This window comes from Sus scrofa, chromosome 5, assembly GCF_054392235.1.
Source record: "Sus scrofa isolate SSC_HxYL_T2T_F1_AM1 chromosome 5, Sscrofa_HxYL_maternal_Yorkshire_Landrace_v2.0, whole genome shotgun sequence".
Taxonomy (NCBI): Eukaryota; Metazoa; Chordata; class Mammalia; order Artiodactyla; family Suidae; genus Sus; species Sus scrofa.
The window spans coordinates 107900247-107925698 of NC_139387.1; the positions used below are offsets into that span (position 1 = coordinate 107900247).

A 25452-nucleotide genomic window follows, 5' to 3' on the forward strand; every position below is an offset into this window, starting at 1 on the left:
TGTCCTGAGGGCTGGCGTTGTTGGTCAATCTTTTTTGAGGCAGTGTGGCTTTTCTGGAGTGTTGATGGGGCTAACAGGGTTTCTTTGAAGCAAAGGAGGACTTCCTGAGGGCAGACAGGACTGGGAGGTCCACACCACGATGGTAGCAGATTTCACTTGGTCAGGCAGAGCTTGCTCTGGTGTCTTTAGGCTGTGGGGTTCTTGCAGGGGGTTGGCAGTGTTGGGCAGCTGTTCCTCAGGAGTGCATCAACCCCTGGGGGCTGGAGCAGCTATCTGGGTCACTGAGAACCTAAGAGGCTCTTCCCTAGGGCAGCCCAACTCAGAAGGACGGCCTGAGAATGTAGGCAGATCTTTTCACAGTCTGGCCAAGATTGTTGCAGCTTTTCTGGTCTGCAGGGGGTCCTCCAGGTGGCTGGTGGTGCTGAGAAGCTATTCTGCGGGAGTGGAGCACCCCCTGAAGGCTTTGGTGGCTAGCAGGGCCACTGAAAACCCAAGAGGCTCCTCCCCAGGGCAGCCCGACTCAAAAAAACCGTCCAAGAATTAGGCAGATCTATTCATGGCCTGGCTAGGCTTGTTCTAGCTTTTCTGGGCTGCAGGCCTTTTCTCGGGGGCTGGTGGTGTTTGGTGCTGCTCTGCAGAAGTGTAGCCCCTCCAAAGGGCAAGCAGGCCTGTGCAGGGACAGCCCCTGCGGTGGTAGGCTTCAGGCAATTGTTGAGGCCAGCCCTCCTGGATGGCAGGCAGCCCCAGGCCCAGCGAGAGCGTAGTGGGTGGCGGGGGTGGGGGGAGGGGATGCACTGGGAAGCACAGCTTTCTGCTAGGTAGCGGGCCTGTAAGCTTGCTGTGGCATGGGGAGTATTCTATGGGGCCCCACCCCTTCTTCTCTCCCCCTCCCCAGCATGGGCGCAGACCAGGCTCTTCTCCCAGGTTCCCTCTGATGCAGCTTTCCACTTCCCCACCCCTAGAGTATTGCTCCCTTCGTCTGTGACAGCTTTGTTTTCTAGTCTCCCAGGCAGTCTCTGCCCCGTCAAACTTGACAGACCGGTTTCTAGACCTCCCAAGCAGTCTCTGCTCCACCCCGCCCCCCAGCCCTTTCTTGGGGACTAACCTCCAGAGCCGAGGACTTGGTGCCCAGCCCCCACCCAGGCGTCTCAATTTTTGGTGACTGTGCCCGTAGTTCAGATGGTCCGTTCATTTCTTGATCGGCTTTTCAGTACTCCAACTTACTGCTACACTCTTCTCTGCATCTGGAGATTCCTCCAGTTCGTTTGATCTTTACCCCAGTAGGTGACTTTCCAGGGTGTGGGATCCCTTTCTCCTCCTCAGTTCCCTTTCGGGAGCGCCCGTCCTGCTCAGATTCACCTTCTTTCACTCTCCTCTTTTCTCCCATTCTGCCCAGTAATGTCACTAACTTCTTGCCGTTATTGGAGTTTAGGTTCCTCTGCCAGCGATTGGTTGCTGTTCTGTGAGAGTCATTTATTCTGTAGATGTGCTTTTTTTGTTGTGTTTGTGGGAGAGGGCGAGCATGTCCCCCTACCTCTCCACCATTTTGTCTCTCCTCTCTCTGAGTAAAGTAATCTTGGTTGGAGATTTTTCCTTTCATCACATTAAGTATATCATGCCACTCCCTTCTGGCCTGCAGAGTTTCTGCTGAAAAATCTGCCGATAACCTTATCGGGGTTCCCTTGTATGTTATTTGTTTCTTTTCCCTAGCTGCTTTCAGTATTTTCTCTTTGTCTTTAATTTTGGTCAATTTGATTAATATGTGTCTCAGAGTGTTCCTCTTTGGGTTTATTTTATATGGTACTCGTTGCACTTCCTGGATTGGAGTGAGTGGTTCCTTTCCCATGTTAGGGAAGTTTTCAGCTACTATCTCTTGGAATATTTTTTATGTCCCCTTCTCTCTCTCTTCTCCTTCTGGCACCCCTATAATATGGATGTTGGTGCTTTTAACATTGTCCCAGAGTTCTCTGAGACTCTCTTCATTTGTTTTCAATCTTTTTTTTCTTTTCTGTTCTGCATCTGTAATTTCCACTAATCTGTACTCCACCTCGCTTATTCATTCTTCTGCCTCCTGTATTCTGCTGTTAACTGCTTCTAATGAATTTTTTATTTCAATTATTGTATTTTACATCTCTTCTTGTTTAAGCTTTATATCTTGTATCTCTTTGCTCAGTGTTTCCTGTAAGTTATCCATCTTTGCCTCCAGTTTATTTCCAATGTCTTGCATCATCTTCAGCATCATCAGTCTAAAGCATTTTTCCTGGAGGCTGATAATCTCCTGATCACTTAGCTGATTTTCTGGGGTTTTTCCTTTCTCCCTCATCTGAGTTATAGTTCTCTGTCTTTTCATGTTTATAGGTTTTTGGTGTAGTGACCTTTTTACAGATAATAGAGTTGTAGCCTCTCTTACTTCTGGTGTATGCCACCCTTGTGGCTGAAGTTGATACAGGGGGCTTGCTGTAGGCTTCCTGATGGGAGGGACTGATGCCTGCCCACTGGTAGGTGGAGCTGATTCCTATCCCTCTGGTGGGTGAGGCTTTGTCTCTGGATGGGATTAGAGCTGCCATGTGCCCGGGTGACTTTAGGCAGCCTGTTTACTGATGGGTGGGGCTGCGATCCCACCTGGTTTGTTGTTTGGCTTGGGGCTTCTCAGTGCTGATGGGTTGGGCCAGATTTACCCCAAATGGCCACCTCCAGAGAAAGGTATGCTGATGAAGGTTCCCAAAAGCTTTGCTTCCAATGTCCTTACCCCACAACAAGCCACATTCACCCCTGTTTTCCCAAGAGGTCTTCCAAGAACCGTGGTCAGGTTTGATGCAGATTCCTATGGAGACTTTGCTTTGCCCTGGGACCCATTGCACGTGAAAGTCTGTGTGCGCCTTTTAAGAATGGGGTCTCCATTTCCCCCAGTCCCGTGGAGCTCCTGTGCACAAGCCCCACTGGCCTTCAATGCCAGATGCTCCAGGGACTCTTTCTCCTAGTGCCAGATCCCCACATGTGGGAGTTTGATGTGAGGCTCAGAACTCTCACTTCTGTAGGTAAGTCTCTGTGAACCAGTTACTTTCCAGTCTGTGGGGCTTCCCACCTGGGAGGTATGGGGTTGCTTATATCATGTAATCACCTCTCCTATCTCTTGATGTGGCCTCCTCTTTGTCTTTCGGAGTAAGATACCTTTTTGAAGGTTTCTGGTCCATTTGGTTGAAGATTGCTCAGCATATAGTTGTAAATTTTGTTGTTTTTAGGAGAGAAGTTGAGCTCCAGACCTTCTATTCCACCATCTTAATCCCAACTCCTCTTATATACTTCTTTATCTATGGCTTGCTCTCTCAATCGGAACTATGTCTTGAATATCTTGCTTTATCAGTACATACTTAATGGTTTTAATCTGCTATATAGTGCTCCATGGTATGTGAATGCCATAGTTAATTCAACCATGCCCCATTGATGGGCATTTAGCTTGTTACCCTGTTGTTTTTGTTGTTGTTGTTTTGTCTCATTTTATTACTGTGAACACTGCTTCAATGAAAATCTTTATGAATGTGAGTGGCTATTTTTCTATGGTGGATACTGATATGGGCAAACCAGGTTAGGTGGTCATGGGAACACTTCCATAGATACTGCCAAATTGACCTCCAATTTATGTTTCCAATTGTATAAGAATAAAAATTTCACCAAATCATTGGCAATGCATTATCAGTTTTCCAAAATAAGTGAAGAGGTTTTTTTTTTTGTTTGTTTGTTTGTTTGTTTGTTGTTTTGCCATTTCTTGGGCTGCTCCCATGGCATATGGAGGTTCCCAGGCCAGGGGTCTAATTGGAGCTGTAGCTGCCGGCCTATGCCAGAGCCACAGCGATGTGGGATCCGAGCCGCATCTGCAACCTACACCACAGCTCATGGCAATGCCAGATCCGTAACCCACTGAGCGAGGCCAGGGATCGAACCCACAACCTCATGGTTCCCAGTTGGATTCGTTAACCGCTGAGCCACGACGGGAACTCCATGAACAGTTTTTATTCTATTCTGGATTTAATCTGCATCTCCCTAATTAATAGTAAAGTTGAACATCTTTTACCTAAGAACTTCACGAGAGGGAGCTAGTCATACAGAATCTTGGTAGGCATGAAGCAGGCATGTACAATACAAAAAAGAACTCCACTGTAATTCTGGGTTGAAATGAGGGAAGGAGTCTTTGAAGGTGGAGCTGGAGAGGCAGCTGGAAGTGGAAAGTGAAAGTCCTTGCAGGCCAGCGCAAGGTGCTGACACTCATTTTGAGCAAGCAAATACTAGCGAATAAGTGCTGTTTGGAATGGACTTTGAATGAAGGGTGGAGGTTTACTAAGACGGGAGAAGAAGAAAAGACAACCTAGGCTGAGGGAATAGAACAGATCCTGGAAGCACGAAAATATGTGGTAAAACCAAAGGCACAGTGCTGCTCATATATCGAGGCTGAATACAGGGAAATAGAGTTGGACCTGCCCATGTGGCAGAAGTGCTCTGCATGCCACAGGATGTTGGTTTTCATTTCTACAAAGTGCAGAGGCATTCATGGGGCAAGGGGGCCTGCATGTATTGGGTGCATTCCGTGGGCCCGTTTAGCACCTGGCACTTTCCATGGGTAGTTCATGAAATCTTAAATGACGTCCTGAAAGGAAACGTTATTCACATTGTTTGGCGTGTTGGGAGCTGGGGCTCAGGAAATGAAATAACAGGCCCTAAGTTACACAAGTGGTGATCCTTGACCCTCAGCTGCAAAGCCCGTTCTCCCCTGTTAAGTAACGTTGCGTGGATACTATACACTATGCTGGGTCCTGGGGAGAAACAATCGATGTAGCAAGTCCCTGGTTCAAGGACAGTGTCCACCAGAGCTGTGTTCTTTCTGCCCTTCACTGGATTGTCAGCAAGGGCATGAAAAGAACACATGACTCAAGCGAGAATCTAGAGAATAATTTAGACAAGAAGCTAGAGGATACTTTAAAATTATAAGAAATAAAAAGGAGAAGATGGGATAAAATGGTAAGTGGGGAGTGACTATCAACCAGCATCCATGGTTAACTGGATGTGGGTTGAGGGGAGAGTTGACATCCCCAGGATGCCTAGTTTGGCTGGCTTCTTGGCTAGTGATAGCAGGAACCAGAGGGAAGGGGTGAAAAGAATTTTTGGAGGTTAGAACCAGTTAGGGCATTTAAAATAAGCCAAGCTGTATTTTGTGGAATGATTTGAAAAATCTGAGTGTAAGTCACTGGTGACAAATCCAAAGAATTTTCTGTGGGTGTGCTTTTAATTGGAAAAGACATTTATAAGAAGAGCCAGAGCGATTGGACATAAACCTGAAATAGTCCTTATATTTTCACTCCTTCTCCTATAAGAAGGCATCTGTAATGTTGTCTCTGTAATTAAATTAAGCATTAGTGCTATTATTAATGTTTATTATTCATGGTACACAGCAACATAAAAGTCCCTGCTGCTTTCTTCTTCATAATAAACACATTTGACAGCTCTGGACTCAGACAACTTTTGCCTAGATTTATTGTGTTTCTCCTTTATGCTTTATATTAATTGGTAGGGCTCCTAGAGTCTAAAACAGGTTAAATAATAAAAGTGTACCCTTTGAAAGATTTAGTTGAATAATTATAGGGACGTATTGTTGTGTCCATGACCTCCCCTAGAAAACAGTGGTCTCTGTGAGATCACTAGAGTAAGATACTGAAGGAAAAAGAAAACCATTCTGGTTCACAGAATCCTGATGTTCTCACAGCATAATACAAGCTGGCATCTAGGGAGAGGAGATAGGACGATGCAAGCCATGCTTTGTGAAAGAAGAGTTCTCCCAAACTTCCAATAGGCTAAGCCTTTTTCTAGGTTGCAGTCTTTCAGAGAACTTTCCAGCGTTAGTCCTGTCCCCATCACATCAGAACCTGCCTGCCATAAAAATCACTGGAGACTCTTTGAAGGATGGGCTTTGTATTTGTCTCCGGGGATCTCAGCCAGTGTCCAGGTATGCATCCCTGATTCATCAACATTTAAGCCACACTTTAATCTGGGAACTCCTTCTAACCTAGCTTTGCCCTTTAGGCCAGGCTCCATCATTCTTGGGATTCTGCAGTACCAGGAGGAAATAATGCTCCATGGTACCTAAGTCTGTCTCCAGGGTGTCGGCAGAATTTCCAGAGTGAGCAAAAATGACTCACGTGCCCTTGAACCTGCTCTTCCAGACCTCACTCTTAACCCCAATCTCTCCTTCCCTCCCGCTTCCTCATGCTGCCCTTCGGTGTTCAACAGACCCTTCCTTCTTTGATAAAATTGCTCCCCCTCATGTCCACTGAAAATTCAGATTCCACAAGGGCTACGACTGCAAAAACAAACATTTATTGAAGGAACATCACGTATCAGGCATAACATTTTCCTGAGTCTTCATCGGTGACCCACTGTGTAGGTTTGCCCAAGACTGAGGCATTTTCTGGGACTTCGAGTGCTAAAACCAGGAGCGTATCCATCTGGGAACTGAGACACAGAGGAGAGGTCATTCTCTAAAGGTCACAGTCTTCACAGCAATTTGTTACGACTCAACCCCGGATCCTCCTCATCCCAATCCCTAGCTTTTCTGCCCTGTCACCATCTCTGTACTGAGTTGGTTGGATGACTTGATTAAGGAAGCACACTAGATTTTAGTGACTTGGGGTATTTGCATGTTTAAATGGAGCTGCGAGTGAGTTTAAATGAGGCAGTGAGTATGGGGGTGTGTTCATCACCCCCTCCACAACCCACTCCTCCCTTGTACCAAACCAGACCTGGAAGCAATACCAAGAACCAGCAATGTCGACATTCCTCCTTCTGAACATTTGCAAGAGGCTCTGTTCCTGGGGGTTCAGTGTCACCAAGTGGCATGGCTTGGGAGGGTGTGGGCGAGCAGAACATGCATTTTAGAAGCACAAATCAGTGTGAATCATGATTGGAAAGAGTTCCCTGTAATCTCAACTTCCTGGGTAAAGCCTACCACTCACAATTTAACAGACCAATTTAAAGATCTCATTTTCTGGGAGTATTTTTCCACACAGCTTTGTTCTGGCTTCAGATCTTTGCTGTTCACATTTATACTTTCAAAGATAGCTGTATGTATATGTGCAAGTGTGTGTGCACATATGTGTATATGTGTGTGTGTATGTGTATGTTTATTGAATGTATACATATGGGCATGTATGTATGTGTTGGGTGTGTGTTAATCTTTATCCCAGCAACCACCAGGAATTTTTCGTCTCTCCTTTTTGTGCCAGAATGTCAAAGATTGAGCAGAGGAACTATAAAGCATTACAACTGAGATGTAGTAGCTACATTTGATTCCAGTTTTAGTCTCTGGATCTGAAAGGTGGGCTCAGATCAACCAAATGATAGATCTGTGATTTCTAGCACTGATTTTTTTTTTTTCCTAAAGCTCTTGCTGACTTTAATTTTTCTGCCCCCTGGGCTGACTGCTAGTGCTCTTCATTCTCTACTTTCATGGGTCAAAAAATGTTATGTGTATAACTACTCTCACAGGATAAAAATGTGTGTAATTATATATGCCCCCCCCCCCACTAACGTCTTTGCTCTCTTGTAGTGTTTGGTTATTTGATGACTTTCCCGTCTCAAGTTTGCTCACATTATGCACGCTCCTATCAAGTGAATCTCCTGCACACTCTTCCTTCCTGTAACAATGCATGAGACTGTGGAGGGACTGAGAGCAGTTTTTCATGAATAAATAATGATCATTTGTAATTAGCATATCAATTGTATGTATGGAAATGATGCTTCTAAATTACTTGACTGTGATTAGAAGCAGTTGATTTACCTAAGTAGTTTTAAACCTTCTTCCAACAAACACCATACACTTTTAATTTATTTAGAAAATAATTTTCTTCCACTTCCTAGATAACACAGAAGAAACTTCTACCTGTTCCAAAAGCAAATCATATTTTGTTGCTCTGTTATCCTGAAGCACCTGAAGCCCTACAGTAACGTGATCATACAGGAAACAATTCAACAAAGAGCTAACATTTGTTGGACCCTTTTATTTAAGTATTTTTATTTCATAATGCTTTTTATTTTTTCCATTACAGCTGGTTTACAGTGTGTTCTGTCCATTTTCTGCAGTATGGCATGGTGACCCAGTTACACATACATGTATAGTTTCTTTTTTCTCTCATTATCATGCTCCATCATAAGTGACTAGATATAGTTCCCAGTGCTTTACAGCAGGATCTCATTACTTACCCATTCCAAAGTCTATAGTTTGCATCTATTAATCCCAAATTCCCAACCCATCCCCCTCCCTTCCCCTCCCGCTTGGAAACCACGAGTCTGTTCTCCATGTGTTGGACCCTTTGAAAGTGTCAGGTGCTCTTCCAAGTGCTTTGCATGTGTTAAGTGTAATGACAATGCCCATAATGATTCTATAAAGTAGCTACTCTATGATACCCTTTGTAGAAATAAGAAAATATGAGGCTTGGGGATGCTAAGCAGCTTGTCTGAGCTCACAGAGCTGCTAAGTTCAAGTTCAAACTCGGCAATACTGGTTCCTTATCCTAATAGAAAATGTGTGTGTGTGTGTGTGTGTGTGTCTTATTTGCTAAGTATTTATTGAGCACACAATAGACTCTGGGCACAGAGAGAAAAAAGATGTATCCTGCCCTTGGACAGGCTAGTGACAGAAGAATGATTTCAAACTGATAAATTACAGTGCAGTGAAATAGATATTAGCATTTAGGCAGGAACAAAGTGCTCTGGAGAACATTAGCATATTTCTTCTAAAGGAGAAGTGTAATACTTTTTATACTTGCCACTTTTCTTCAGCAAAAGGGAATACACTTAGAACAGGAAATTAACATATTTGAGAAAAGGAAAGGATCAAATAGTCAAACTTTTTTTCTGAACTTGTGCAGAAATATTCCATTCTTTTTTTTTTTTTTTTTTTTTTTTTTTTTTTTGTCTTTTTAGGGCCACACTCACGGCATACAGAGGTTCCCCGGCTAGGGGTCGAATCGGAGCCCTAGCCACAGGCCTACACCAGAGCCACAGCAATACCAGATCCGAGCCACATATGCAACCCAGACCACAGCTCTCAGCAACGCTGGATCCTTAACCCACTAAGTGAGGCCAGGGACTGAACCCACATCCTCGTGGATACTAGTCGGGTTCTTAACCTGCTGAGAACGCTGAGGTATTCCATTCTTAAAGACTCAGTCAATATAGTTGTTTTTAATGACCAGAAATGCTGACTACAGAGCTATACCACGCCAAGATTTTAAGATTTCCTTCCCCTATGCAACCTTCTTTCCTGGAGTAACATAGGAAAAAAAACTCTTAAGATAGCATTTTCAACTGGGGGTGGTTTTAGTCTATCGAGCACTATATCAAAGCACTAATCTGCACTTCGCTGATTGGCTGACTGTATCAGAGTGTTATAATGTCACATGTGCCTTGCTCATATTGCTGTGGATCTTGATGTGGCAATCTGGAACAAAGCCTAGGTCTCTATATTTTAAAAGTGCTTAGGTTGATTTCAGTGTACATCCAGAACGGGTCTAAAAACACCCATAAACAGGAGAGCCACTTATATTTACTTAATTATTTTGTTTAAGGCTACGATTGGTAGGTAAGAGCCTAGTCTCTGGAAACAGATTTCAGTTAAGTTCTATCTGTTCCACCGACAAGCTAGGGACCTGGGACAAATTTCCTAAGCTCTCAACAAGCTTTCTTACAGAGTTGTTGTGATGATGAGATGTAATATGCACAAAGCAGCTAGCAGTGTCTGACGCTGAGTAAGTGCTCAATAAATGCTAGAGTATACATACACACACATAAATACCCACATTTATTATGTACAGACACACGCACTTAAAACAGTACCAAACCCCGTATTGGAGTAAAAGCAAAACTATCATAAAACCAAAATGATAAATCACAGTTACCCTTGTGGGAATGGAGGAGGCCTGTCTTTGGCTACATTGGGCTTTTCCAAGTCGAGAATGATAAGCCACTGAGAGTAAGCATGTAGTCTCAGGCTGCTTCTTCCGTGGCCAACTCGTATGCTTTGGAGCTAGGAGCTCCTACATCTACCCTTGTCAATAACTCCGATCCTTTCACATCATGTAAAACCTGACCCTCCGTGGTCTCAATTAGTTAAGCTGGAAAGGCAGAATGAGGTTGCTGAAGGAGCAGTCGTCAAAAACAAGGAGTTCTAATCCAGCCTGCAACTCACACATCCAGCCACTCTTGGTCTTTATTTCCTATGTATGTAGTAAGATACAAAGGGATAAACAAGGTTGTTTCTTGAGAGGCTTTACAGGTATAATGCTCTGAGTTTCTGAGCTACTTAACTGTGCAAAAGATGTCACAACCCACTACCCTTGGTATCACTTATTTCCTGGTAACGCAATTTTGTCCTTAATCCAGAAGAATGAATGATGTCACTTAGGAGCCTATGCTCTAAAGCTGGCTCTGTATAGTCCTACTATAACAAGAGGTATAGCCAACTCTGGGTCATCCAACAAAGCGTTGAAGCAACTTAGCAGCAAGCCAGGTCCATGTAACCCTCAGAAAGAAAGAGCTACAATTTTACCTGGGCACAGGCCAGGTGACAATTGACTGTGCACAGAAAATAGGAGCCCTTTCCAGAGCAGGCACTGCTTCCATCTCAAGCCTAGCCAAGGTCAAATTTAATGGCTGGCTTCTCTATCGCAGGAGTAGCACATATCCTGCGCAAATCCACGTACGCAGTGCCATCCAAAACTCTCTTATTAGAGAGGATTCTTAATGAACCAGGATATTGAGTGTACCAAGAAATAGCAGCCATTTGTGAGATGACTTCACAATGTATGGAAGTTAAGAAAAAAAAAAAAAAAGCTATTGAAAAATCAGAAAGCAACCAAGTTTTAAAGTTGCTTCACTTACCAGCCACTGATTGGCTAAACTTCCATCAAATTAACTAACTTTAAAGCTTCCTGGAGCTTACTACTAACTGCATGAGATTGCTAATGAAACAAGTATGTATCTGGTCATTTACTGATAATTTTTCCCAGCTTCCTGAATGAAACTATATTACTTTATATATTAACATTGTAGAAGATCCAGTTCTTAGGTTGTTTCCTCAGTTTAGCATTTTATTAGTTGGTATTTATGCGTTTGGAAATAGTAATAAGACCATTTGAACTGTCTCATGTTGATTTCCATACGTATTTTTTTAATTAAGCAGAGGAAAGAAATATTTTCAGGATGTGAATGTCCATTGTTCCTTGTGCATTTTAGTTCATTTCAGTGAAGGCTTACGGCCAGATGAGGCACACCTGTGGGATAGGCAGTGTTTCTTTTGAGGGGCTTTGCTCTTTTCGGACCACTTCTCTTTGGTCTAAATATTTCCTGGATACCTAGTTTACCCCCTGCCTTCCTTACCTCTCCTCACCTTCTTAATGACATCCAACTTTACAAGATGTCTGTGGGAAAGCCTCTTTAAATTAATCCATGCTCACGACTTCGTCAAATTGCAATTGGTACAACAAAACTCTTAAAGATGAAATCTAGACATATAGAATTTCTTTCAGAAAGTATAGAAAGCTCTTATGGAAAGTATACAAGTTCAGTTTTGTTTTTTTTTTTTTTTTTGAAATGGAAGAGAGGATTTCACTTTAAAATTGGAAGTCTTTGGGAGCTCCTGTTGTGGCTCAGCAGTAACGAACCTGACTAGTGTCATGAGGATGAGGGTTCGATCCCTGGCCTTGCTCAGTGGGTTAAGGATCTGGTGTGGCCGTGAGCTGTGGTGCAGGTTGCAGACATGCCTTGGATCCCACATTGCTGTGGCTGTGGCATAGGCCAGCAGCTACAACTCTGATTCGACCCCTAGCCTGGCAACTTCCATATGCCGCAGGTGCAGCCCTAAAAAAGACAAAAAAAATTAGAAGTCTTCCTAGGTCTCCTCACATCATGTAAGGGCCACATTTTCATCCTGGTGCTACAAGTTTTTGTAGCTTAACTGTTTAAATAAGCTATTGTATTTCAAAACATGCTTTAAATATTCAGCTTGAAATAAAGCATATTTTCATTAAGAGTGAGCAACAGACTAAGTCAAAAGAATTCCTATTGACGGGTGTTTGCACATCACCATATATACCCTAACTGAGCAGATATCTTGACCTTTTTTTAGTGCTTGGAACAAGAACTGCATAGAACAGCTGTCTTCTTTTTGTTCTTACCTCAAAATGGAAAGAAAGAGAAAACTGCCTTATTTTTATTAAAAAGTTATACTGAAGGACTAAAAGCACTTCAGAGATAAACGATAGTTTAAGAAGAGAAACATATGCCCTCAAAAGTATTAATAAAGTAGGCAAAGCCAGTGGAGAAAGAAATCCACCCAGAACAATCCTGGAGATGAGAAGATATTTTTCTGAAAATAATTAAAAATCAAAGAATGTTTGAAATGATATATTCTATAAACATGCTTATGTTTATTCAAATCTCTGAGTTCTCTCAGTTTCTATTATTCTGCTTAATCATGTAACTTGTATTATTTTCACATAGCACTTTTTGTTGTTGTTGTTTTGGTCTTTTTGTCTTTTCTAGGGCCATACCCATGGCATATGAAGGTTTCCAGGCTAGGGGTCCAGTCGGAGCTGTTGCCATTGGCCTGCGCCACAGCCACAGCTACAGCCACAGCAATACCAGATCTGAGCTGTGTCTGCGACCTACACCACAGCTCACGGCAACACCGGATCCTTAACCCACTGAGCGAGGCCAGAGACCGAACTCACAACCTCATGGTTCCTAGTCAGATTCATTAACCACTGCGCCACGACGGGAACTCCTCACACAGCGTTTTTAGTAGTAAAAATGAAAACATGACACTCTGCCAGGTCCCATGTGGGTTCTATGCCCTGATGGGGAAGACACAGTGAAAGGCTGAGTCAGACCAGGGCACCTGTTAACTCTGCAGAGCCCAAAAGAATGTGAGTCACTGTCTAAGCCAAAGATAGAGCATTGAGCCAAAAAATTCTGGATTTAGAGACTGAGGAGTCTGTTTTTTATAAGTTGCTAACGCTATCAGGGAGAGAAGAGCTGGAGGTGGGAGAGGTAACCGTGCCAGTTCTGCAGGGCTGACTCTGGCACATCAGCCATTTATCTCTCAGCCTTGCACTGTGGTGAGAGCCTGATGGTCCCCTGTATCAGTACCCCAGTCCCCCTGTGGTGACCCTAGTTTGTAGGCAGAGGGCCTAAACTGGGATAATGGGCCTCTAAAGGTCTGACCCAGAATTTCTAACACTATTAAATGAAAGCAAATAGAACAAAAGCCAAAAAGAAGCCAGTCTAATCATCTAGCCTAGAAAAAGGGTGAACTACTGTTATTAAAACATATAAACATCTAAGTTTTAATATTGAAAAGGAAACCAGAGAAGGTATGAACAAGCAAGTTGCCCAGTTTTCCTTTGAAAGAAGAATTCCATACATTAACTGTTCACCTTGGGGCAAATTACAAAGAAATTACAAGCACACTGTAAACACACTTTAAATTGTACAAAGTTGTCAAAGCCGTCCCCTGTCCACGCTCTTCCAAACAACGGAATAGAATAATGCATGCTTAAGTGACCACTCTGTTGAGTGACCAAGTCAGCGATTGAGTGAATCAAGGAATAAATTAATCAATGAATACGCCTATTTTCCTGGGCTTAAAAATTCACAGATAAAAATTCACTCTGCTCAACAGCTATTTATAAACCTTTGCCTCTCTATTTAGACCAGACGTGGCGAAGGAGTGGTTATATAAGTTGCCTCCAGGGCTCTCCACAGTCATTTCTTAAACCCTGACTGTCTGCCTGGTTCTCGGACAGATGACTCAAGGCCACCGATGACTGGCTCCTTGCTAAATTCAAAGCTTTCTGTTTTCTCAGGCCACATCCACCTTGCGAAGCACACGGCAGAACAGAATACAATTTCTTAAGTCTCCAAACCTCTGTAACAGTCATAATTATGAATCTCAAGATACAATTTAAGTGTGCTTAAAATGCAAGGTATTTTTTTGTCACTCAATGTAATACTCATTTTAGTTCCCCTTCTGCTGGGGTGGTGAGAATGTAATCTGAGCCCGTGTCAGGTGGCCTTCTCTGCCACTCCAGTGCCCCTCTTCGGTGTCCTGGCAGTGTTTAAGCCCATATCAGTCCCTGTCTGCCACATCACACAGCGGTTTCTCTTCTGAGCTTTCCCAGGAAGCACTTGAGGTTATGTCTTCCGCCCTGGGCATCAGCTGAGAGGGAAGGACTGTCTCTTCTCTGGGTCCTAGAATGCCTGATTACAGCTTTCTTCTGTTTTTCTTCTTCCTAATTCCAACCCAGAGAAACTTTAGAAGGTTTAAGAGAAGCCCCTTGTTTCTTTTTTCTCTTCTGGCCGCCCCAAGGTACATGGAGTTCCCAGGTCAGGGATCAGACCCAAGCCATAGCTGCAGCAACGCCAGATCCTTAACCAACAGTCCCAGGCTGGGGATCAAACCTGCACCCGAGTGCTCCCAAGATGCCCCTAATCCTGCTGCACCACTCTTTGAGTTTACTTATAGTAAACATTGTTTGCCCAACTACTGCCTATGCCATGATGGTCAAAAGAGTATTTTGAAACTCAAAAGCCAAGAACTGATTTTTTTTTTTCTTTCTGTAACATGTCTTATAGGTACATATGTATATCTAAATACTTCCATAGTGAATTTCCCTGAGTCTTCCTTTTTAAAGGGGTTATCCAATGAGTAACAATAGCACCCTCCAGGAAAACTGTACTAGGTTTTGTTATCTTTTTCACAGTAAGAGAGAATACCTTTTTTCTCTATCCTTCTCGGTACACCATATTCAAAAATATATCTTTACCATTTTAAAATCAAACTTATGGCTACTAAAGGGCAAACTGTGGGGTGGGAGAAGGAATCAATTGGGAGGATGGGATTAACACATACAAACGACTCTACATAAAACAGACAGCGAACCAGGACCCACCGTATAGCACAAGGAGGTCTACTCTGTAATAACCTATGTGGGAAAAAAGAATGGATATATTTATATGTATAACTGATTCACTTTGCTGTAACTTGAAACTATTACAATATTGTAAATAAACTATACTCCAAAACATTTTAAAAATAGGAAAAAAATTAAGTCTACACTTCAGTGTTAAAAATTTTTTTTTTCATCTATATTTCTTTATCAGGGAGCTTGGACTTTCTTCATAGGTTTATTGACCTTTTTTTTTTTTCCATTTTTCACTCACACACTCGGCACATGGAAGTTCCCAGGCCAGGGATTGAATCCCAGCCACAGCTGCTACCTATGCTACAGCTGCAGCAATGCTGGGTCCTTTAATGTACCTCGCCAAGCCAGGAATCGAACCTGCACGCTGCAGGGACCCAAAGGCACTACGATTGGATTCCTAACCCACTGTGACACAGCAGCAACTCTGGCCATTTTTTGAAATGGTTATTAACTTGCCCATTTTGCTTAATCTTTATTGACTTGTAAGAGCACTTCGTTTGAAGAGTATTCGTAACAAATTGACTCCTGTGTTGAAAATATTTTTTTCCGTTTGCTACTTGACTTTTTTAATGGTGTGTGAGACTGAAATGTACCGTCGTTAAATATGGCTTTGTGGGGGGGGGTTTCTTGCCATTTTTACTTGAGAATTCCTTGTGCATCACCAGATGATAACATTGACCTGTGCTTCAGTTGTTTCATGGTTTTATTTTGACATGTGAATGTTTAATCATTCTGTTATCTTTCGCATAGACTGTGAGATTGGAGTCCACACTATTTTTTATCATTTAATTATTATCTGTCCCAGCATCAAGATTTAACAGTCCTTTTCCCGTTTGGTCTAAATCCTACATTTATCATAGGATAAAATTGTATGTGATGGATCTACTTCTACACTCCATTTCCTTCTACTGTCTCTTACTACACCAATGAGACATTGCTTTCAGCATTGTAGATTCTTAATAAATGTTAAAATCAGACAGGCAAAGTCCCCCTTCCTTACTCTTTTCAAATTTTTTCCACGTTTCCGGAATAATTCATTTCCTTCCCCGGAAATTTAGAAAGCGCATTCTCAGTGTTAGTGTTATCTCTGAGGTCTTCATTGCCTCTCACCCTCCTAGCTTGAACCTCTGTCCCGCACCCCGGTGCAGCCTGATGGTTGGTTCAGCTACAAATGTAATAACTAATAATGATGGTAGCGAATCCCCTTTGCCATCTGGAAATTTCAAACCAGGACTATACTTTTGATACGAATTTTAAATTTGGCTCTAGAGCAAAGAATGTGGCAACTCTCCCCTTTAAGAAATGTCACTGTCTTTCCAGAGTGTGGAAGGGGAACACCATGAGAAAGCCGTGGAACTCCTCAAGGCTGCTAAGGACAGTGTCAAGCTGGTGGTCCGATACACCCCAAAAGTCTTGGAAGAAATGGAGGCTCGATTTGAAAAGCTCCGGACAGCGCGGCGTCGGCAGCAGCAGCAATTGCTAATTCAGCAGCAGCAACAGCAGCAGCAGCAACAAACACAGCAAAACCATATGTCATAGGTGAGAGGTGCCTTTTTCCATACAAGGAAAGTCCCTTACACATACAACTTCGGGTTTGTTTTTTTTTTAACATAATTTCTTAGACAGCTGGAACATAATCATTAGATTTAATACTAATATAAAAAATCAAACAAAAAACAATGACCTCAGAAAGTGTAAACCCCACAGTTGCTTCCTTTATGTGTTATTCAGCCACATTCTCAGCAAATTTAAGATATTTGAAAAATGACATACTTTGGGAGGGCTAGGTATAGACTCTACAGTGCCTATATGCAGAGTACAGAAATGCGGCCTCTATGCAAACCCATCCCCAGGCACGTGGCTGGACGACGGTGTGTGGGCTGGATTCCAGCCCCCCTCACCACCGTAGCTAGTTGCTTTTGCACATTGTACAAACTTAACAACCATGTAGAGCAGAGCCTAGGAAGCTCTCCTTTAGACTACTGAAGCACGGTTTACTAGCAAACTGCTGCACTGGAAAGGATGAAGTAGAGACCTGCTAGTGCTTATGCTGTGAGATACGTGTGTGTATATATTTTTTTAAAGGCCGCACTCATGGCATATGAGGTTCCCAGACTAGCAGTTGAATTGGAGCTACAGCTGCTGGCCTACACCACAGTCATAGCAATTCAGGATCCAGGCCTTGTCTGCGACCTACCCCATAGCTCATGGCAACGTCAGATCCTCAACCTGCTGAGCAGAGGCCAGGGATCAAACCCCCAGCCTCAGGGTTCCTAGTCGGATTCATTTCCATGGCGCCACAACGGGAACTCCCTGCTGTGAGATATTTTGAAATTCTCTTTGGGTGCTCACTTAAAATGTGTCTGAGATGTACCTGCCCTTCTCTAAATTCTACTTTGAGACAAAGGACACCAAATTAGGTTTTGCTGCATGGGTTTAAGAAAAAAAATTTTTTTTAAAAAAAGGAAAACGCAGGAAGAAATGTTAAGAGTAAGAATCACCATTTTCGAGTGCCTTTTCTGTGCTAGACCCTTCCACATGTTATACCTAATCCTCAAAATACTCTTCACAGTATCATTAAAACTCCATTTTCCAGATGGATGATATGAAGCTGCAGTAGCTTCAGTGGATTCTCTACCACCACACTTAGAAGTAGCATTGAATTATTTTTCCTTCTCCTACCAAGTATTTCATCTGCCAACATGAGAAATTCTGGAGTTCCATAAATTTTTCTTGCTGTCCTTTGGAAGAGACAGTGCATATCATTAGATACGGCTACACTGTAACATCTACAAATGTGTATTTTAAATGAGGTTCACATGTTCTCGGGAAGATGACAATGAGTAATGGCAGTTTTAACTCATTCAATACAGATTAGTATTCGCACAACCAGAAACACTGAATATGAGAAGATATTTGCAATTATTTGTGATGCTCATGAAAAGGAGAATCTACATGGGGAAGGAAAAAGAAGATGAGTCCTCAGAGTCCTGGAAATTCAGCGCTCTGTCTTCTTTTCATAGCTTCCTAGTTTTACTCTATATACCACAGTTTGGTGTCTTTATCTAAAATTACATTTCATTCTGAAAACTACTTTTTTTTCAACAGTAAATATGTATTGTTCCTATGCTGTTCCAGGCACAGTTCAATGGGCTGTAGAAACATCGTGAGCAAAGCAAAGTCCTTTGCTCTCCTGATGTTTACACTCTGGTTGGCGGAGAGAGCCAATTAACAAGTAGATTAAAAACATCTGACTGAGACTAGTACTTTGTCTCGTTAGAATAGTGTGCTTCGGAGTTCTCCTATGATGCAGTGGGTTAAGGATCCGGCATTGTCACTGTAGCAGCTTGGGTCACTGCCGTGGCTCGGGGGGATCCCTGGCCCAGGAACTTCCACGTGCTGTGGGCACGGCAAAAAAAAAAAAAAAAAAAAAAAAAAACCTTAAAATAGTGTGCTTATATAGAGACTGGTGAGGTGATGGCTTTTTGTGAAGATGAGAGAAGACCTCTCTAAGGAGGTGACATTTCAACTGAGGTTGAGTGACAAGGAGAAGCCAAGAGATGAGCGCAAAGAGGAGGAGGAGGGAGAAGCCGGGGCAGGAAGCCCTGAGGCTGATGGGAGCCTACTTGATGTGTGAGGAACAGAAAGACAAGCTGAGGCAGTTCGGGCTTGAGGAGTGAGACGGAGAGTGCGATAGACGGGGCAGGACACAGGGAGCCTTTGAAGATACTGAGGGAAGTTAGATTTTATTGCACTGGAAACCTCGGAAGGGTTTTAAGCAAAGGAGTGACATGATATGATTTATATGTTAAAAAAAAAAAGAACACTCTGGCTGCTGTGGGGAAAAGAGCTTATTGCAGGGTAGGAGTGAAAACAGACACGAATTAGGAGGCTGTCACATAGCAGTCCAGCCAAGAAATACAGCGATTTGGACGGACGATGGAATGATTTGGATGCACCTTTTATCTCTTACCCATTTCAAACATAAAGGTACTTTACCTTTGTACTTGGAGAATCCTTTCAAGGGTCTTTCGTTGATAGTAGCAATCCGTTATTCTTTAGTCAGACATCAATACTTTTCACAAACTCATTTTTTCCCTTCCATTCTTGATAAAACAGACTTGTACCAATTCTCCTGACTGCTTTACCACAGTAACCCCTAGTAAAACGTTTTTCACTCTTTTGAAAGAAGTACGTTGCCACTCAGATTTCTGAGGTCTTACTAAAAGCTTCCAGTACTCCGTTCACGCAGTCCACTTTGGAAGTCTGTGCCTTGGCTGTAAATATTTCCTGGGCCACGTACTCCATTCCATTTCTCTGTTCTATCAGTCTTCATTAAATCTCTTCAGAGTTTCCTACTGTCTCATTACCAAAGACAATTTTTTTGCTTTTTAGGGCCTCACCTGCTGCATAGAGAAGTTCCCAGGCTAGGGGGTGCATTGGAGCTGTCGCTGCCAGCCTACACCGCAGCCACAGCAACATCAGATCTGAGCCACATCTGCAACCTTCACCACAGCTCACAGCAACACTGATTCCTTAACCACTGAGCGAGGCCAGGGATTGAACACGCATCCTTATGCCTATTAGTTGGGTTCGTTACCGCAGAGCCACAAGGGGAACTCCCCAAAGATGAATATTTTTTATATTAAAACTATGTTTTTTCTTGTGTAGGATATAGCAAAGCTCTGTTTAAGTGACTATGAAATTTGTATTTATGCCTGCCAAGACGGTACTTTCAATACACAGAATCATGGCCCCTTGAGATGAAACTAGTGACCATTTCAAGAACAAGCGAAGTACAACCAACTCATGTCCTCCATGGATTTTATGGTGGATTCAGTCAGAGACCTCCATTAGCACTTGTTCAGCGTTTAATTAATTAGATTTTTAAGGATTAAATGGGATTTGTTACACTTGGTTACTCACTATTGTTGCTTTTGAGGAGAGATTTGACGCTATGTACTTTGAACAAATCTCTGATTTTTTTTAACTTTATCATAGTTGACTTACACTGTTGTATTAGTTTCAGGTGTATAGTTAGGTAAATCACTTATACATACGCATGTGTCCATTCTTTCTTCCTGTATAGATTATCACAGAACACTGAGCATATGTCCCCCTGCCACACAGCGGGTCCCGGTTAATTACCCACCCCCACATACAGTAGTGTGTGTTTAACTACCCACCCCCACATACAGTAGTGTGTGTGTTTCATTACCCACCCCCACATACAGTAGTGTGTGTGTTTCATTACCCACCCCCCATATACAGTAGTGTGTATGTTTAATTACCCACCCCCCATACACAGTAGTGTGTATGTTTAATTACCCACCCCCCATACACAGTAGTGTGTATGTTTCATTACCCACCCCCCATACACAGTAGTGTGTGTGTTTAATTACCCACCCCCCATATACAGTAGTGTGTGTGTTTAACTACCCACCCCCACATACAGTAGTGTGTGTTTAACTACCCACCCCCATATACAGTAGTGTGTATGTTTCATTACCCACCCCCCATATACAGTAGTGTGTGTGTTTAATTACCCACCCCCCATATACAGTAGTGTGTGTGTTTCATTACCCACCCCCATATACAGTAGTGTGTGTGTTTAACTACCCACCCCCACATACAGTAGTGTGTGTGTTTAACTACCCACCCCCACATACAGTAGTGTGTGTTTAACTACCCACCCCCACATACAGTAGTGTGTGTGTTTCATTACCCACCCCCACATACAGTAGTGTGTGTGTTTCATCACCCACCCCCCATACACAGTAGTGTGTATGTTTAATTACCCACCCCCCATACACAGTAGTGTGTGTGTTTAACTACCCACCCCCCATATACAGTAGTGTGTATGTTTAATTACCCACCCCCCATATACAGTAGTGTGTGTGTTTCATTACCCACCCCCATACACAGTAGTGTGTGTGTTTCATCACCCACCCCCCATACACAGTAGTGTGTATGTTTAATTACCCACCCCCCATACACAGTAGTGTGTGTGTTTAACTACCCACCCCCCATACACAGTAGTGTGTATGTTTAATTACCCACCCCCCATACACAGTAGTGTGTATGTTTAATTACCCACCCCCCATATACAGTAGTGTGTGTTTAATTACCCACCCCCCATACACAGTAGTGTGTATGTTTAATCACCCACCCCCCATATACAGTAGTGTGTATGTTTAATTACCCACCCCCCATATACAGTAGTGTGTATGTTTAATCACCCACCCCCCATACACAGTAGTGTGTGTGTTTCATTACCCACCCCCCATATACAGTAGTGTGTGTGTTTAACTACCCACCCCCACATACAGTAGTGTGTGTGTTTAACTACCCACCCCCACATACAGTAGTGTGTGTTTAACTACCCACCCCCACATACAGTAGTGTGTGTGTTTCATTACCCACCCCCCATATACAGTAGTGTGTATGTTTCATCACCCACCCCCCATACACAGTAGTGTGTATGTTTAATCACCCACCCCCCATATACAGTAGTGTGTATGTGTCATTTCTATCCTCCAATTTTACCCCCTCCCTCTGGTAACCGTAAGGTTGATCTCGAAATCTATGTTATATTCTGCAAAGGAGTTCCCTTGTATCCCCTTTTATTAGATTCCACATATAAGTGACACCCTATGATGTTTGTCTTTCTCTGACTGACGGTACTTAGGATGTTATTTAAGTCGGACAAGCCAAGAAAAGACCAGGTAAAGCAAAAATACTTCCAGATATGTTCTTATTGTTTATTCTATGGAGTGGAATTACTCTTCTCTAAATTAGAAATAATAACTTTTAAATCTCCGGGGAGAAGTTATGAAGCCACTCGTGTAGTGGCCAGTGGCGCATGCAGACGGAAAATAGTTTGAATGCAAGTCGTGAGTGGAAAATGCGTCTCACGTCTGCTTTTCATTTTAAACTCTCCTGGAGTAAATCTCAGCTGTCTTTTCCCCTCATTTCCACGTTTGTGCATCAGGAAGAACAGATTGCATTTTCTAAAATGTAGTAAACATGATCACTATGTAATTATATTACAGAAACATAACGGAATATGAATATAGGCTTTTTTTTAATACTGTACTCACTTTTTTTGAGGAGCAGTGTTGCATTTATTCAGCTTCAAGCATTTCTCTTTTTTCCTTTTTTTAAACTGAAGTGTAGTGACTTTATTAGTTTAAAGCCTGTATTAGTTTAAAGCATAGCTGTCATTTAACATTTGTGTACATTACAAATTGATCATCCCCATAAATCTAGTTACCAGACCCATCATCATATAAAGTTATTACAGTACTATTGACTGTATTCCCTATGCTGCAAATTGCATCCTCATGATTTATTTATTTTATAACTGAAAGTTTGTACCTTATGATTCTCTTCACCTTTTCTTAAAATTTTTGAACATTTTTTTAAAGTGGGACTTTATATAGATCCATATTTCATCCAGATTCCCAAGGAATAAAAGAGGAAGAACACTTTCTGAGATGTCAGCATTCTGAGGAAGCCAAGACCTAAAGGTTATTTCATTTCACTGATCTCCTATTGGCAGATCCAGGGTGAAGAATTCATTTACATACAAAGACAGCCAGGATTGGGAGTTCCTGTCATGGCTCAGTGGTTAACGAATCTGACTAGGAACCATGAGGTTTCGGGTTCGATCCCTGGTCTTGCTCTGTGGGTCAAGGATCCGGTGTTGCCATGAGCTGTGGTGTAGGTTGCAGACACGGCCCAGATCCCGCGTTGCGGTGGCTGTGGTGTAGGCCGGTGACTACAGCTCTGATTAGATCCCTAGCCTGGAAACCTCCATATGCCGCGGGAGAGGCCCAAGAAATGGTGAAAGGACAGGCAGGATCTTAGCCGATTTACAAAGCAGCTGGCCTTTGCCATTAGCTTCACCGACTTTCTTCTTCCTGCTCTTCAGGCCCCTACTTCATTTTGTCCACTACTTACTGTTGTGTATCTTCCACTAATGTCACCACAGCCACAGGCCTGATGATCTGACCCAGGGAACCACTGCCAGAACTGCCAGCCCAGTTACTGAGAGGTCCCAAAGGGTGACTCTGAAAAACCGAAGTGAAACCCCAGAGTTATCAAGCAGAAAACTGAACCAGAAATACTGATCATAAGGTGGATACAATTTATTAAGGAATTAGGGCGTGCCCCGAACTCTTAATAACTCAGTCTTCACGGTAATCCTGTGAGTATCAGTACTATTTTCAAACTCACTTTAAAGAAGGGAATTGAGTCGTGTAAGATTTTCTAAAGTCTGCTTATTTCACAGCCAGGAAGTCATAGGGCCCTCATGCAAACTCAGAGATAGCGGCTTCAGAGCCCCCTTCTCTTACGCACTGAGCTGCTCTACCTGTGTCTTCGGTTCCACCTGCTCTTGTATTTCCCATCCCTCCTCACGTACGCACTTACATGAGCTTTCCTGGCATTCAGTCTCACTCTGCTTCAGGTTGGCAACTAACCCTTCCCGCTTACACCCGAAACAGTGTCCCATGCTTCAAGGGACTTCATCACCACAGCTCTGTGGTTTTCCTATTGCTGCCTTAAAAAGGACCGCAAATTCAGTGGCTTTTATTAAAAGAATACAAATTAACTTTCCTGTAATATTGTAGGACAGAAGCCCAGATAGCTTCACTGGGCCTTCAGAGGCTGTCGAGGAGGATCCATTTCCTTGCCTTCTCTCTCTTCCAGGGGCTCCTGCCTCCCTTGCCTCCTGGTGCCATTCCCCCGGCTCAGAACCAGCAAGGACGGTCTGGTCCTCTTTGCAGCACTCTGACCTCTGCTTCCACTGCCACCTCACCTTCCCAGCCTCTTTCTCCTCACACTTTCTTCCACTTCTAATTACATTGCACCCACCTGGACAACTCAGGCGAGGCGTCCTGTCTTCACATCAGCTGTTTAGCCGTCTTAGTTCGATCTACAACATGAATTTCCCTTGACCTTGGAATCTAACATATTCACAGGTTTTTGGGGTTGGAATGGGAGCATATTTTGGAGGCCATTATTCTGCCTTCCACAGTGGCTCCCTCGAAAATTAACAAAGCAATCTAATCAACACAATTTAAAGTAATGTTGAAAAGAGGCTTTTATTTAAAAAAAAAAGAATCATTAATCTGTTGAATCATAACTCATGGGAATGAGGGAAATACTGAGAACGCTTGGTGCAGGTGATGCTTGCCAGTAGGTATTTCAGTGGTGCACACTGTGGATGCCCAGTGCCATCCCAGCTGGTGGCACACCCCTCAGGCCACTCTCTCTCTGGGTAGATGAAGAGGCCCAAGGCTCTTACTAAAATTCACCTGGTCTGAGTCCCATTTCCTTGAGACATGTAACTGTATGATAAGTTAATTAAAAATTCAATCACTTGGTAGGTCTGTCACCTGGTAGCTAAGGGACTTGAAAGTTATTCAATATAAGACTCAGGAAAGGGAGTTCCCGTCGTTACGCATAGGTTAACGAATCCGACTAGGAACCATGAGGTTGCAGGTTCGATCCCTGGCCTTGCTCAGTGGGTTAAGGATCTGGTGTTGCCATGAGCTGTGGTGTAGGTCACAGACATGGCTCAGATCCCACGTTGCTGTGGCTCTGGCATAGGCCGGTGGCTACAGCTCCGATTGGACCCCTAGCCTGGGAACCTCCATATGCCGCGGGAAGTGGCCCTAGAAAATGCAAAAAGACCAAAAAAAAAAAAAAAAAAAAAAAAGACTCAGGAAAATGGTCTGTTGTTCAGATTAAATAAGAAAAATATGTAAAACTCTTAAAATATGTGGCAGTTCGTGAGCCCTCAATAGTAACAGTAGTGGTGGAAGTACAGCAGTTAGAATGCTAGTGGCGGATGATGTTTGTAGGCAGTATCCTGTTAGGTGACTCCCAGAGAAGTGCAAGGGCTCAGGCATGACGGTCAGGTCCACTCTGAGGCTCGAGGAGCTTCTAGGCGTATCTCTAGAAGGCTTGGCGACCGGAGAGTGTGGATGCAGAGGGGGCCGACCGCAAACCTTCCCCTCCCACGCACGCGCTTTCACGTCAACCAGAATAATTTAAAACATTTTTTTGTATATGGTGCTCTGCATTCATTGAAATTAAAATATCTGCAGCTTTAAAAGCAAAGATTGAAAACCACTGTTCCTTCTGAAAGAGATGACTCCACCATGGTGGAAAAGGGACAGGTCTGAGGGAGTGTCTGGGGAGGCTGCTCCGCTAAATCTGACTACGCAGGGCAGCTGCCTCGTCTGTTCTACTCTGCGTCAGGCTGACCTGATGGGAGAAAAAGCAGGACTCTGTGTGCCTCACAGAAGGGTTGCAGGTGCCCCCAGCCTGTTAAAGAGAGGCTTTGCTTGTCTGTAACTCAGCGGGAGCCCCACTCCTGCCCTCAGGTGCAGTATATAAAGGTTATCTCTTGCTT

General features: G+C 43.2%; 1 protein-coding gene across 2 annotated transcripts in view; it reads left to right on the top strand.

The window, feature by feature from the left end:
* LIN7A (lin-7 homolog A, crumbs cell polarity complex component) overlaps positions 1-25452 on the top strand; it is a 149094-nt gene that overhangs the window by 117928 nt on the left and 5714 nt on the right. For both annotated transcript variants that reach the window (XM_021093058.2, XM_021093061.2), the window contains exon 5: positions 16350-16568. In XM_021093058.2, the coding sequence (XP_020948717.1) occupies positions 16350-16568 (219 nt within the window). The remainder of the gene's footprint in view (positions 1-16349; positions 16569-25452) is intronic.